Below are 15,108 nucleotides of genomic sequence, written 5' to 3' on the forward strand. Positions count from 1 at the left end.
TTACGTAACAGAAATGAGGAGAAAGTGAAGGAAGGATTTTGTAAGTGCCTGCTCCCCAACTAAATACTTTTGCTATTCTGGTGCCAGGGTGGATGGGTGGAAGCTGAGGTGGGATGGGCTGGGCCATACCCCGCGCTGCAGGAAGATTTTACAGACACTGAGGTGTTTAAAGAGGACTTCCAGGACAGCAAGACCCCATTCTGTGTTGCAGTTTTATTAATATATGCCTACCTCAGGAAAAGTTTGTGCAACTGATACTCTCATAAGTTCCAGAATAAACTCACCAAACAGCATTTCTAGGACTTCCTTATAGAGAACAAAAAGCTTTAAGGACGGGCAGTCCTTTCCACCAGGGCTGCTTCTGTGAGTTTCTAGGCTGGCTTGGTCGGGAGGCCTGGGAATGCCTGAGCTCTGCTGGTGTATTTAGCTCTGACCCTTTGTTCCTGAGCACCCCTCAGAAAGCACATACGTGTTCCATAAGAATAATTTATCAACATCAGTCAGTGGTCTGAGACCAAACGGTGTATTCAGCAAGGTCATTGGGGGCGTAGCACCAGGTAGAAATATAATTTAATGGAAAAAATAGGAGTGAGAAAGAATGAGCAAAAATACATTAATCCTCCCATATCTCGTGTTATTTAGGAATTATTATTTTTATTTCATTCCGTAGCCCTTTTATTAGGGAATAAACCCAGAAATCTCTCACTCTTTCTTGCCCACTCCCTGTTCCTCATCCTGCTTCCAGAACACAGACCCTGTTCCTTGCCCTCCCAGGAACAGCATCACCTGCACGGCATCACCTGCACGGCATCACCTGCACATCACCTGCACAGCATCACCTGCACGGCATCACCTGCACATCACCTGCACGGCATCACCTGCACATCACCTGCACAGCATCACCTGCACATCACCTGCACATCACCTGCACAGCATCACCTGCACAGCATCACCTGCACATCACCTGCACAGCATCACCTGCACGGCATCACCTGCACATCACCTGCACAGCATCACCTGCACATCACCTGCACATCACCTGGACAGTATCACCTGTACCTGCAGCAGCTGTGGGGGGAGCAGCTCTGGCAGAGCAGGGGAAGGTGAGAGCTCCACCGCTGTGCCAGGGCAGGGCAGAGCAGGGCAGGGGCAGGGCAGAGCAGGGCTGGGCAGGGCAGGGCAGGGCAGGGCAGGGGCAGGGCTGGGGCAGGGCTGGGCAGGGCAGGGGCAGGGCAGGGCAGGGCAGGGCAGGGGCAGGGCAGGGGCAGGGGCAGGGCTGGGCAGGGCAGGGGCAGGGCAGGGCAGGGCAGGGGCAGGGCAGGGGCAGGGCTGGGCAGGGCAGGGGCAGGGCAGGGCAGGGCAGGGGCAGGGCAGGGGCAGGGGCAGGGCAGGACAGGGCAGGACAGGGCAGGGCAGGGGCAGGGCAGGGCAGGGCCAGGCAGGGCAGGGGCAGGGCAGGGGCAGGGGCAGGGCAGGGCAGGGGCAGGGCAGGGCAGGGCAGGGGCAGGGGCAGGGCAGGGGCAGGGGCAGGGGCAGGGGCAGGGCAGGGCAGGGCAGGGGCAGGGCAGGGCTGGGCAGGACAGGGCAGGGCAGGGCAGGGCAGGGCCAGGCAGGGCAGGGGCAGGGGCAGGGGCAGGGCAGGGCAGGGCAGGGGCAGGGCAGGGGCAGGGCAGGGCAGGGCAGGGGCAGGGGCAGGGGCAGGGGCAGGACAGGGCAGGGCAGGGCAGGGCAGGGGCAGGGGCAGGGGCAGGGCAGGGGCAGGGCAGGACAGGGCAGGGCAGGGCAGGGCAGGGCAGGGGCAGGGGCAGGGGCAGGGGCTGGGCAGGGCAGGGGCAGGGCAGGACAGGGCAGGCTAAGAGGTGCCACTGCCTGAGTCCAGGCCGTGGAATGATCTCTGCTTCTGAAAAATAACTTCTGGATGGCCAAAACAGGGTGCAAGTGACCCCCTCCAAGACTGATGCCAAGGTGCTTATGCCAGGAGGGGCTGGGGATATTCCCAGGGGTATTCCCTGGGGGATATCTGGGATATTCCCCAGACTTCCGAATGTCAGGCTGCAGTTTTAACTATTAAACATTCTTCCAGGAAGGGGAAATTAAAAAACCTCTGTTGGAATACTGAGCCCACACACTGGACATGTTAAGTCCATCTTGCCTATTGTGTATCTCCCTCACTCACTCTCCCTTCAGAGAAGAATCTCCCAGAAGCTTTACCAAAGTTTTTTCATATCATTCTCTCCCTGGAACGAGAATTTTCTCCACCATGGGTGACAAAGCCTGGTATCTCTCCTTTCCTGGCTGTTACTTAAGGTATGAGATCCATATCCCCAACACAAACCATGCTGGGACTTCTAATTGGGTTTTCCTCCCACTGTAACTCCCTCTGCCATCTGTTCCTCTTTTTCTCTCAGATGATACATCCCTCAGTCACTGAGCAGTGCCACGGCAAGCCACACAACCCTGGAGACTCTGCCAGAGCAGCCCCTTCCCTGTTCCCTGTGCCCCAGGCTCAGCTCTGGTGAGAGGTGGGAGTTCAAACCATCACCCCGGGACCGCGAGGGATCATCTGCTGCGGGGCCACGGCATTCCGTCCACATTCCTGGCTGGGGTTTGCCTCCAGATTCGCCATAGGGTTTCTTTGAAAAGGAGGCAGAAACCCCAGTGCTCTGAAGTCCAAAGCAAAGGTAACCTCTGACACGACCAATTTCTCTGCTCAGTTGAAATTGCCCATCCCCAGCGCTAACGAGGGGCCCTGGAGCCTCTCTGCTGATATAATTGGTAGCCCCAGGCTTCAGTAGGATCCAGGAACTGCTTTCCTCTGCTTCATCTGAGGAGACAGTAATCTGTTGGAAACATGGCAACTTCTCCTGGCCTCTTTCCAGACCTCCAGTCATGTTAGAGCTGAGCTACAGCAAATGAAAATACATTAGAATTTTAAAACGGTACATAAGTGATTCTTGCTCATTGGGAAACTTGAAGCTAATGTTGCCTGCAGCTCATACTAGTGTTTTCAGAAATAATTCATTAGCTGCAAAAATCTTCTCTTATTTCTTGGGAAACGAAACAAAAAATTAGCTGTTTTACTTTCCTTGTGGATTGCTTCCTTTCCATCCCCTTCAGCACTGTCCAGGCTGCAAAGCTGAGACAGGAGATCTTGGAGACTGTGGAGACGCAGGTGAACTCTCAGCTGCCATAAGGTGGTCCCTCCCTCCAGTCCTCCACTTTACTCGTGGTTTTCTGGGCAGGGTTTCTCGGCCCCCCTGGCAGAGGAGCAGCAGGACGTGTCACAGGTGGTTCAGGGACTGCTTGGATCAGGCAGACTCTCCCAGCAGAGACACACAGCCAGTGCTGAGCCAGGGGGACCCAGGAGGGTGACTGCTTTCACCCCAGTAATTCTTACAGCTCCACTTTTCATGGGCTAAGCAAGACCCAGGAAGATTTTTTTTCCTCTGCGTTTCAGTGCTTTTCATTTTGGTCCCAGAAGAAAAGCAATACATGCAACTCAATGAGAGAGCAAGAGAGCAGGGTTCTGTAGATCTTCTCTCAAAGGAAATACATGAGGTGTTGAAGTCAAGCTTCACGTGCCAAATATTTCAGTCAACCTCATAATGTCTGAGAAATACAAAACTGAATTTATTGTAATCTCTGTAAGGCTCTGAAGAATTGAAGGCCTTTCTGAAAGTTGTGAAGAGCACCAAAAGCTCTGAACTAACTGCACCTACCCTGGCTGCCCACTGCTCCCCGCCTGGGCTGCCTGTGCCCCCTCCCCACGCAGCAGTGTGGCTGGTGGCATCTGGAGGGGAACTCATTTTTTTCTCCTTAGTGGTTTGACACAGCAATTAGATTGGGTTCAATTGCTGGGACTTTACCACCTGTGCTAATAGCCAGAATTGCTTTCAAAGACAGACTGCAATGTTTGGAATTTGGAGAGAGATTGCTATCCCTTTTAATTACATTTTCTGTCTCTAATGAGACAATTATAAGCATTTCAATAGCTCCCAGTCGTCAGCTTTCCTCTGTATGAGAGCATGGGAGAGAAAGCCATTGTCACCACCCCCTTCTCTTTCCTCTCCCACCCACTAAGCTCTTAGAGCAATTCACAAGTGTGTCATGGATACTCACCTCCATCTGGCACAGGTCCTGGCAGCACTTAGGCTGCCCAGAGCTGCTCCTGCAGCCTCTGCACCCTCCCAGCTGCTGCACCTGAGGACCAGACTCCCAATTCAGTGACCCTCACAGGGCAGCACGCGTGGACAGAGCAGCTGCACACCCCCACTCACTCCTCTTCCTCAGCTCGGGTCACAAGGGCTGAAATCAAAGATACTATCCCTAGCACAGAGAGGACATTGCCTCAGAAGCAGGAGCAGCGCAGGAGGACCCGCTGGACCAGCACCAGTCTGTCACTCCAGTGATCCTCTCACAAAGGTCAGTGACTTCAGCGTTGGAAACTTTCCTGGAAAGTGAACTGGAAGCTCAGGTTCCTGCTCTGTGGTACCTAAGCACGGAAGGGCTGGTTCCTGCCAGCTACAAATCCTTTCTGCCCTTGAAACCAGAGCCCTTTAATCTAAGCAGCATCAAATGTTGTTGTTGTAAGATTGCATAGCTCTGCAGATAAATACTGCATTTAACATTCCCATGTAATGAAGTAAAACACTCTGGTCAAGAATGGAAGTTTATTTAGGGCAATATAAAAATATTGCCATTAATCCAGATGCTTGTACGCTGCAGACCAGGATGCTGGAGAACAGCCATTGTAAGCAGGATTGATTTAAAGGCCTCCCATGTGCAGCTCATGGGGCCCCAGGGCATCTCAGCCACACAGCAGTGACACTCAGATGGCTGCACCTGTACTGGGCTATCCTCAGCCCCGTGGGCTGCAGCCAGCAGAGCACAGAGCGGGCAAAGCAGGAGGGAGGGTCAGAACTTGACCAAGATTAAGCTTGGGAGTAGGAGCAAGCAGGGGGTCAGAAGCTCTCGGGATGATTGCCCAGCCCTGTGCCCCTCTTGCCCCACACACCACAGAGAAGTGCACATTCCTGTGCTGCAAACACCACCCACACTGGACATTTCTGCACTGAGATTCCTTCAGGACTGGCATACCTGGTTTGTGATGCCAAGAGACCAGGGAACAAAGAGCTTCTGGAAACAAGGAATTTCCAGTCAACCCAGAAATATCAACTGATTTTCAAACCAAAATAATTTCCTTTACATTTCTTTTTTGTTTTTTTCCTTACAGCTTCTAGACAATCAGTCTGAGAAGCTTTGCTAAGGTTCAGAGCTGTCCAGCTGCAGCCCTGACACAAACACAAATCGTGTTAAAGTTTCCATCATAAACCCCAAGCAGTGGAGCCCAGGGGTGCAAGCTGCTACCAGCACCCTGTCCTTGGGGAAGCTTCTCCAGGCGCCAGCAGGATCCGGGGTTTCCCTTTACCTGGTTAAACATGAATCACTGCTGTCTGGTTAGAGATGATCTTCCCAGTACTTTTCTGACTAAATCATGCTGTTTTGACACACTAGTTCAAGAGCTGTCACTTTAATTATAAGCATGAGTGGTGATGCAGAAAACCAGCAGCAGCAGCAGCAACAACAAAAAAAATTACAAATCCCCAACTGCTGAAACCAGAGCTTTAATGAGATCAGAGGAGAGGCTGGAGGAGCGGCTCGCTGCACAAAGAGGCAGGGCAGGATGAGCATCCCGAGCACCTTCCTGAGGGGCCCCGAGCCTGCACAGGAATGGTGAGGTTTGACAGCTGAGCAGATGAAATGAAATGAAATGAGAATGAAATGAGAAGAGAAGAGAAGATAAGAGAAGAGAAGAGAAGAGAAGAGAAGAGAAGAGAAGAGAGAAGAGAAGAGAGAAGAGAAGAGAAGAGAAGAGAAGAGAAGAGAAGAGAAGAGAAAGAGAAGAGAAGAGAAGAGAAGAGAAGAGAAGAGAAGAGAAGAGAAGAGAAGAGAAGAGAGCTGCAGCCCTGGGGGTTTGTAAGAGGCCAGGAGCTGAACAGGGCAGCAGGGTCCCAGCCTTGCCACCCTGCTGCAGCTGGCACTGCTTATGAGACATCAAAGTGCTGAGCCTGCTATCAAATTATTGACATGTTCAGATAAGGCCAGGTAGCAATAATGAACATTTGCTACTCAAACCTTTTGGAGGATGAGTGTTCTTAAAAAAAAAAAAAAAAAAAAAAAAAAAAAAAAAAAAAAAAAAAAAGAAAGAAAAAATTAAGAATAAAGGACAAAAAATGTTTGGAAAGCTAGAGATAACAGAATAGTCTCGGTTATGGAGAAGTATGTCCAAGTTCTGTCATTACCTCAGCAGCACAAGATCAGCCCTCTGTAAGACTGAGGGCTAAATGAAATTATGAGACCGGGGAGGATGAAAATAGAAGGAACAGATACACAAGCATGAGCAGGAAGTATCCACAAAGTGCTGTTGCCACAAAAAGAAGGCACTTGGATTAATTTATTTTGCATTGTTGATTCTTCATTAAGACTTTAAAAAAAGAACAATTAAACCTGGCTTCTTATTGCCTTTTTTGTTTGATTTGTTATTTGGTAAATTCTCATTCCTTTCAAGAAAGGAGGAATTGCAAGAAGTCATCAAGGTCAGACAAGATTCTCTCAGGGAAAAAAGAGATTGGCACTTCCCAGCCTGATTTCCTTGGAAACTGAGGAACACACAGAGAGAGGATTCCAGGTGCCCCTGTCCAGCCAGCGGCCTCTGGACAGGCAGGGAAAGCAAAGGCTCTGACACGGAGCAGCCACTGCTCGGGCTGGGGCTCCTGCTGCTGCCGCACACGGGGGCTCGCTGGGACTGCCAGGAGGAGTCAGATGAACAAGAAGCTGTGAACAGAAGGGCAGGAACAAGTGTCCAGCCGGCGAATTCTCCTCCAGGTTCCCTTGCATCGATGGTTCCCCACTGCCTGCCAGCGCAGCAGCTGATTCCTGAAACACAGTCATTACAGGTGAGAGAAAATGAGCTGCACCTCCACCGCAGGGCAGTCACCACGAGGTACAGCAGGGCTTAAATCACCCACAAATCCCATTTAGTCTGATAACATCCATTTTTACCCCATGGGCCCGATTCTGCCTCTCTGCCACCCTAAAGGAGCAGCAGCCACAGTGAGGCCCACAGGCTGCCCTAATGTGAAGTAAAACCCAACAGTGACAGGAACTGACATTTTTCTGTAGCACTGTGCCCCTTCCCAGATTCTATCATTCAGTGGTTTAAGGAAATTTCTCACATCGGTATCTCCCAGCCCCGACCTCAGGAGAAGCACAGCCACCACAACTGGATGAACTCTTGCCCTGTGCAGAGAGCTGCCCACGGATAGCCCACAGACCCCCAATTTCCCCAGAGAGCTGCATGCAGCACTGTGACCCTGAAACAAGTGGCTCAAGGAAGGAGAATAAGAAATCCAACAGGCAAACAAGAGGTGAAGCTCTCACAGCTGGCTGCCGGCGCCGTCCCCGTGGCAGTGCTGCGTGGCCGGGAGCAGGGCTGGGTGCTGGCACTCCACGCAGACCGTGCGTCCCTCCCGGAGCGCGCGCATCCAGCGCCCGTGCGGCGGCTGGCGCTGCAGGCAGCCCGGCGCCAGGGCCACCAGCTGGAACTCCACGCAGTACCTGCAACCAGCGGCCAGGTCAGCTCAAACACCGGGCAGGCCTGCGCGGGGCTGCAGGGCAGCGCACACCTGCAGGACCACAGGCCACTGATGAAGAAAAACCAAACTAAACCAAAAAATCCCCCCATCCAAGGTCATTAAGAACAGACCATGTCATGTACCTGCATTTTGACAAGGTGAAATAGGGAATAAAACTACTCTGCTGAGGCTTTCAGCTAACATATAAAAAGTATCAGGTATGACCGGCATCTGTTTTTGCCAACAGGGACACAGACTGGTCAAGCATTTGACTAATCTAATTCCAAGTCTGGTATCCACGTGCTGAGCCACATTTCCTCCATCGTCTCCCCTCAGTTACTCAGAATGGATTTTGTAGAGCAGGTTGTGATGGGAGCTAAGATTTGGTCTGTGAAGGTTTTCCTCGTGATGCTCTCCCACCTGCAACCAGAGAGACTCTGCAGGTGGAGTGCAGCTGAACTGAGCCTGCAACTTACCCTGCCCTTTCACTGCCACCAGCTGCAGCTCTTTTCTTCCTCGCTTTTCCAAATCCTCCCGTGGTTATTAATGCTGGGACTGTGTATACCAAAGAGAAAGGGTACAGAGCATCAGTGGCAATGCTGCTCTAAGGCTAGTTACGTCTGCAAAACAGAAAATTAAATGCTTTTAATGGCATAGGGGTTTACCTTCAGCAGGAGACAAAAACAATTCTAACTTTGTGTTTTCATACTACCTATCCCTGTCAGCCATTCCACTGAGAAGAGAATCTGTACAGCTGCCAGATTTTTGCCTGAGCAGAGTAAGCCTACTTACAGGAACACCCAAAGCCAGAGGGGCAGGCAATGTCCACTTAATGCCAGCTCTCAACAGGTTGGAAGAAGTTACTTGCAGCTGACATCCAGACTGGACAGATTTTGACCTCAAAATTCCAACCAAAATAACAAGCAACTCTTCTAAAAAGTCAGTAAAGGCATTCCATGAAAACCTGATTTGAACAAACTAAACCCAGGCTTTTTCTGCAGAGATTATCTGGAGGTCTCCCTTGCAGCACTCTGCTCCAGTGCAGAGAAGGCGTACCTCAGCATGGAGAGGTACCGCTCCTTTGCAAATTTTGCACGTAAGTCATAAAATAAATAAAAAATACATAAATAAGTAAATAAATAAATGGGGGAAAAAAGTGTGCAATACCCACTTACAGAAGTTTTAAACATAAATCTGCCAATCTCACCAAAATTTCCAGAGATTTGCACTTGTATAAGTGAAAGCACAGCAGACCTGTAACATCTCGCCTTTGAGACACAGCGATCACAGCAAATGGTAGGCACCACTTCCACCACTGTCCTGGGAAGGATGTGCCTAAGCTCCTGCGTGAAGAGCTCAGTTCTCAATTAGCCCAGGCAGGCCCCTGGTAAATATACCCGTGTCTAAAAGCAATGCTTCAAACAGAGGAAAAACCGGCTCTGCTGACCCAGACCAGAGTCCTCCCCACGACTCTCCAGACTCTTTTCAGAGGACTTACTCAGGGACTGTTGGCACTCTGCTCCCTGCCGAGTCCAGTACTCTACACAGCCAGCCCTCTGCTCCAGAGCAGGACACGCTTCTCCCCCGTTCCTGGGCTCCTGGACGATGTGCCTCGTCCGGACGCGATAGGTTGTCTTGCAAGGCTCTGCACAGCCACTCCAGGCACTCCACTGCGATACCACACAGGGGATGACTGGAGGAAGAGCAACAAACGGGGACGTGGAAGGTCACAGGAATGAAGCCAGCGAAACGTCTGCTGCAGAAATAACACTTTTTGACGTAGCTCAGTACGTCCTTCCTTATTTCAGACCCGTCCCACAGTTGTCCCGGGCAGCTCTCAGCAGGTCTCCTGCAGGCTCCGCGTTCCCCAGCGCCGCTGGGCCCGGCAGGCGGGCAGGCGGGCGCAGTCGCTCACCTGGGCACGCCTGGGCGTAGTCGTGGCAGCAGTCGAGGGTGCGGGCGCACGCCTGGTCGCAGTAGCAGGGCCCGGAGGAGCCGTCGGGCCGCCGGCCGGCGCTCAGGCAGCCGCGGTCGCGGCCGGGGCAGCAGAGCCCGCGGGCGGCGCAGCCCGAGGGGCGGCGGGGCAGCCCGGGCGGCGGCAGCGGCAGCAGCAGCAGCAGCAGCAGCGGCAGCGCCGGGAGCCAGCGGCGGCGGCCGCCCATGGCCACGGCCCCGCTCCGCTGCCCGGCCCGGCCCCGCACGGGCGGGAGGCGCCGCGGCGGGCGGGGCCGGGCGGGCGGCAGGTGCCGCTCGCTGCCATCGCACCGGTGCCCTCACCTGCCCGCCCTGTGCCTTCGTCTCCTGCCTGCTCTGTGCCCTCACCTGCCCGCTCTGTGCCCTCACCTCCTGCCCGCCCTGTGCCTTTATCCCCTGCCCGCCCTGTGCCCTCATCCCCTGCCCTCATCCCCTGCCCACTCTGTGCCCTCATCCCCTGCCCGCCCTGTGCCCTCATCCCCTGCCTGCCCTGTGCCCTCATCCCCTGCCCGCCCTGTGCCCTCATCCCCTGCCTGCTCTGTGCCCTCATCCCCTGCCCGCTCTGTGCCCTCATCCCCTGCCCGCCCTGTGCCCTCATCCCCTGCCCACCCTGTGCCCTCATCCCCTGCCTGCTCTGTGCCCTCACCTGCCCGCTCTGTGCCACCCTCATCCCCTGCCCTCATCCCCTGCCCTCACCTCCTGCCCGCCCTGTGCCATCTCACACTGTCCACGCACCCGCAATCCCTTTTTGTGGACTCATCAAACCAAAAACTCTTCAGTCCTGACTGCTGGCGTTTACCCACCAGATTATCAACACATTATCATCAAAAACAGATGATAGAGGAGACCAATTTTTTTGCCGGATTTGACTCCAGCGTACCTCAGGAGCCATTAAAAATGGAAGGCGCTTCACTGCCAGTACAGCAGCTCCTAAGGAGAATGATCCAGCTGGCTATGCTACCTCTCCACAGAATTACCCTGAATTTCTTCTTAATTCGAAATGCAAGAAGCTTGGAGAGATTACAGCCACTCCTGTGAATTATTTAGCTATTCAGTGCAAAGCAAAGGGCTTTACTGTAACTTTTTAATCAAAGAGGCTTGCTCTAAAATATTGATCACAACAGATGTTATACCTTGCTGAACACTGAACTGGGATTTATAAAACCCACCCACTGACTTTTTTTTTTGCAAGTGATTATGCTATTGTACTCAGACTGGGTATGGACAGAGTGTTCCAACTTCAGGGAAACTGCAGCAAAGGTGTTTCTAGAAAAACAGAAAATAACATCAGAGGACAGGTTAACACCTTCAGCATGTACAATTTTGGAGTCATGGGCACAGAGGAGGCCTGGCACAGCATCAGCTTGGGCATAACATGGTAAAATGTTCAGAAAAGATAAGAAATAGAATGTTAGCTTCTTTGTATATCACTAGATGTCTGCAGCAAAGAACAGGTGTCTCATTTTCTTGGCAGTGGTCAGACATTGCCAGCTTGGGAATCGCACGTGAGGCAAGTCCTTCAGGGAGCAAGAGGCCTAAAGGTAAAGACTGGGAAAGAGAAGTGCACTGAAATCAGTAGCTGTGGAGTCCGGAAGCTGGAATTTAAAGACACCATGTTAATTCCTGCCTCTGCCAATGAGTCACTTGCTGTGTGACCTCGGGTAAGTCATTTAACCAGCTTGATCTAGAGCAGGAAGGGCATCGACAAGGAGATTGCATTACTCAGCTAATTCCCTCGCACAGAGCAGGGGCGGGCGCGGCTCCTGCGCAGTTCCCCGAGGGGCGGGAACTGAGCACGCTTCCCAGGTGCAGCCCTCACCTGCCCTGCTCCACACCGCCTCGCCAACAGCTGAGCTACGAGGAACACCTTCACGCTGTTCCGAGATGCACAGACTGAATGAAAATTAGCTTCGGAAAGCTATGTGTCTACATAAATACTGCAATTTCGACTGGCCCTGTGTGGTTAGGAAAATTGGATCCTGCTCCAGGCATCTCAGCCTGGAGATGCCCAGCAAGGAGCAAACTTTATTTCTTATCTTACATTCCCAGAGTGAAAGCAGCTCTCTCTTGGTCTGGTTTGACATAGCCCTGGGGATTTTTTGGGGTTTGGGTTTTTTTTTCTCCTGACAGGCTCTAAAGATGCCAAGGGAACATGGCCCAAGACATGCTGGACCACCAACCCAGCAAGAGATTTCCTGCAAGACAAAGCGCCAAGCCTGGGTGGGTCTGCTGGCCCTGTGAGGAGCCAAGCAGGTGTGCTTTTACAGAAAGGAAATGTGGCTAGTCTGTCACACAGGGAGAGGTTCAGGAGCAGGACAGCTTGCAGGGATGTCCTTGGGAGCACCAGGGGGTGTTCACTGTAGTATAAAAAGGGACATTTTTCGTTGATGAAAAGAATAGTTGGTCACCATAGAAGTTTTAAAAGCAATACAAGCAGAGGATGGTAACCTTTGGGGAAAACAGGCTAGCTGCACCTTCTCCTCCACGTTTTTTGGAACTCCTCGCCCTGGGATCTCACAAGTTTACACAGACAACCAAGTGCAGTTCTCTTGGACTTCTGGTAGGATCACCTTTTATTCTGCTGCCTGCAGGACTCGGCCCATGGGTCCCAACACACGTTCTACAGTGTGGGGATCACCAGAAATTCTTGACAAGTCAGATGGCTTGTGCTGTGGGTGGTAAAGGAAGGCCTTTGCCTGAATGACCAGGGCTGCCTACAGACCCCACAGCTATTGCTCAGCAGCTGGACATCATAGAGAAGCAAGTTAAGAGCTTTCTTTGGTTGCTCTGAGGCCACTCCCCTCTGAATGACAGAAGAGGTCACATACAGACCACATCAGCAGAAAACCACAGGCACTGACCTGAGCAACATCTCCACCACTGTGGAAGAGTCTAATAGTCTGAAAGTTATAGCTGCAGAACATCTGTTTAAAACAGTGGATGCTGTAAGAGACAGAAATGCTCTGCTTCAAAACAACGTCTTCTTACTGCCTGGAGCAGACTAAGGGTCCCAAAATCTGGATGTGCCTTGGGCACAACTCAAGTTGTGCTTCACTGGCTGTCCATGGTGACGTCCAGCCTGTCAGCACAGCTGATGTGTCACGTAATCTTATCACTGAACAGAGAGGAAATAACACAGCAATTAGAAGCAGCAATTAGTAATGGGCTGTGCTCTGCTATAAACTAATGCAGCAGCTAACACACGGGTCTAAAAAGAATACAATCACCATGCAGTCAAAATATGCCTGGGTCTTTTGGAATACAAATGTTAAAACTCTCCCTGTGTATGAAAACTTCTATTAAAAGCAACATCAGACAGAGAAATAATCTGTGCTATTTTTCTCTCAAATGCTCATGGCACCAAGAAACAGATCTGTTTGAGAAAAGTAAACATTTGCTTAAACATATCAGCCCAGTGAGTGACTCCAGGCTTCAGTTTAGAAAGTTACACAAGTACCAACAGCAAGGTCTGTTTGTGCTGCAGCTGATGAACGGAGAGCTGGGCCTGGCCCAGCCCTGCAGAGCCCCACAGCTCAGCACAGCTCAGCTCAGCTCAGCACAGCTCAGCTCAGCTCAGCTCAGCTCAGCTCAGCACGGAGCGTGGGCTCGCTGCGGCTCTGCTGTGCCCGCAGCCCTCCTCGCACAGGAGCAGCTGCAAGTCAGCCTTCATCCAGAGCACACTTCTGGCCTCCAGCTCCTCGTTCAAGCCATCCAGCACACAAACTCGGGAGCTGACCAGGGCCAGCAAAGGCCAGGCTGCTTTAAACTCAGAGTTAAACCTCCTCATCCCCACCTCTTAACCAAAGCTCTGCAGTAAGAGATTTTCTAACGGTGCTGTCTGTCCCCCATGGCTGCTACAGCCCAAGCAGTGTTTGTCCCGGCTGCCCATGTCCCAGGAGGTTCTGTCACAGCTGCTCTGGGGGCTCTGGAGCAGACCTGGGGGGCTCTGGGACACCGCGGCAGCTCCAGGGCTCTGGAGCAGACCTGGGGGGCTCTGGGACACCGCGGCAGCTCCAGGGCTCTGGAGCAGACCTGGGGGGCTCTGGGACACCGCGGCAGCTCCAGGGCTCTGGAGCAGATCTGGGGGGCTCTGGGACACCGCGGCACCTCCGGGGCTCTGGAGCAGATCTGGGGGGCTCCGGGGCTCGGGCTGCCCGCGGGCCGGCGGCGCCCTGAGGGTCAGCAGCAGCAGCACAGCGCCCCCTGCGGGCCGGGCACAGAGCGCCCCCTGCGGGCCGGGCACAGAGCGCCCCCTGCGGGCCGCAGCGCCGCTGCAAGACCAAACCCTGCCCCAGGTGCCCAAACCCTGCCCCCCCAGGGGCCCAAACCCTGCCCCCCCAGGTGCCCAAACCCTGCCCCCCCAGGGGCCCAAACCCTGCCCCCCCAGGTGCCCAAACCCTGCCCCCCCAGGGGCCCAAACCCTGCCCCCCCCAGGGGCCCAATATCTGCCTCCCCAGGGGCCCAATCCCTGCCCCCCCAGGCGCCCAGTCCATCCCTCCAGCACTCAGGGATTGCCTGGGATTAGTAACCTACTAACAGTTTTAAGTTTCATCCTGATGCATGCATCCTATATGCAATAGCAGCAGAGCTTGAAACCTGACCTGAGCAACTGCTCTTGCACAGGCAATAAAACATGCCAAGAACATGCTTCAGCTGCATCTGTCCCTCCAGCTCCCACGGGACATGCACTCTCTCCTCCCTACAGAATGTTTGCTGGTAGGTCTGCTCATTACATTAATGAAAGTAATTGTATTAGCAGCAGTTCTGGTCCCTCACCAGTAAGCAGTTTTAAGAGATCAGGCTGCTTACATTAATTGAATAAGAAAAATCTCTACTCAATTTAATTGAAGACTGCTTTGAATGTTGAATAGTAGCTGATTTTCCATCATTGCCGTTTCCTACTAAGCATACGTGCCAAAGGCCACTATCAGCTCGGACTCCCCAAGTCCCACCCCAGCACCACTGAAATTGATGAATTACACAGAAGCTGAGCAGACTGCACCTCTCCCAGACCTGCAGCACAGCAGCAGCCAAAGCCTCAGCCAAGCCCTCCTGCTCCAGGGTAAGTGGAGCTCAGTTGCCATGAGACCGCTTGGCTTGAGGCAGCAGGCAGCTCCAGCACCCCACAGCAGCACTCTGGTGCTGTGCTCACTCCCAAAGCACTGGGAGAGCCAGGAATGAGCTGTTATACATGGGTCAGGAGGATTTCAGTTACCAGCCAAACTCACCCATTATTCAAGATTTTATTAAAACCAGGCTTCCAACAGAACAGAAACACACTGTGCTGCAGCACCCAGACACCCCTTGCCCTCTGCACAGGCTGGCTGCCAGGGATACACCCGAGAGCTTTCTGGATGGCAGGGCAGAACCAAGTCCCTCACACACAAGGCCATCCTCCCAACACCTGACAGCTGCTCCCAGGAAAGGTTTGACCATGGCAGGATAACACGAGCTGCCAGGCAGGGAATGCAGCCCCTGCAGACAAAAGCATCCACCTGCA

General features: G+C 53.0%; 1 protein-coding gene across 2 annotated transcripts; it reads right to left on the bottom strand.

Moving 5' to 3' along the window:
* Window positions 1-6,419: 6,419 nt before the first annotated feature.
* Window positions 6,420-9,821, bottom strand: LOC119710419 (somatomedin-B and thrombospondin type-1 domain-containing protein-like). 2 transcript variants are annotated; one of them, XM_038159423.1, is made up of 5 exons: window positions 9,550-9,821; window positions 9,133-9,327; window positions 8,111-8,189; window positions 7,441-7,617; window positions 6,420-6,936 (listed from the first exon to the last, which is right to left on the bottom strand). In XM_038159423.1, exons 1-5 carry the CDS (start codon window positions 9,794-9,796, stop codon window positions 6,819-6,821), a joined length of 816 nt encoding a protein of 271 aa, XP_038015351.1. In that variant the 5' UTR covers window positions 9,797-9,821; the 3' UTR covers window positions 6,420-6,818. The 2 variants fall into 2 exon arrangements, with proteins under 2 accessions (XP_038015351.1, XP_038015353.1); XM_038159425.1 differs by having other exon boundaries at window positions 7,441-7,685.
* Between the last annotated feature and the right edge of the window lie 5,287 nt (window positions 9,822-15,108).

Source organism: Motacilla alba, chromosome 20 (assembly GCF_015832195.1).
Source record: "Motacilla alba alba isolate MOTALB_02 chromosome 20, Motacilla_alba_V1.0_pri, whole genome shotgun sequence".
In the NCBI taxonomy this organism is placed as follows: Eukaryota; Metazoa; Chordata; class Aves; order Passeriformes; family Motacillidae; genus Motacilla; species Motacilla alba.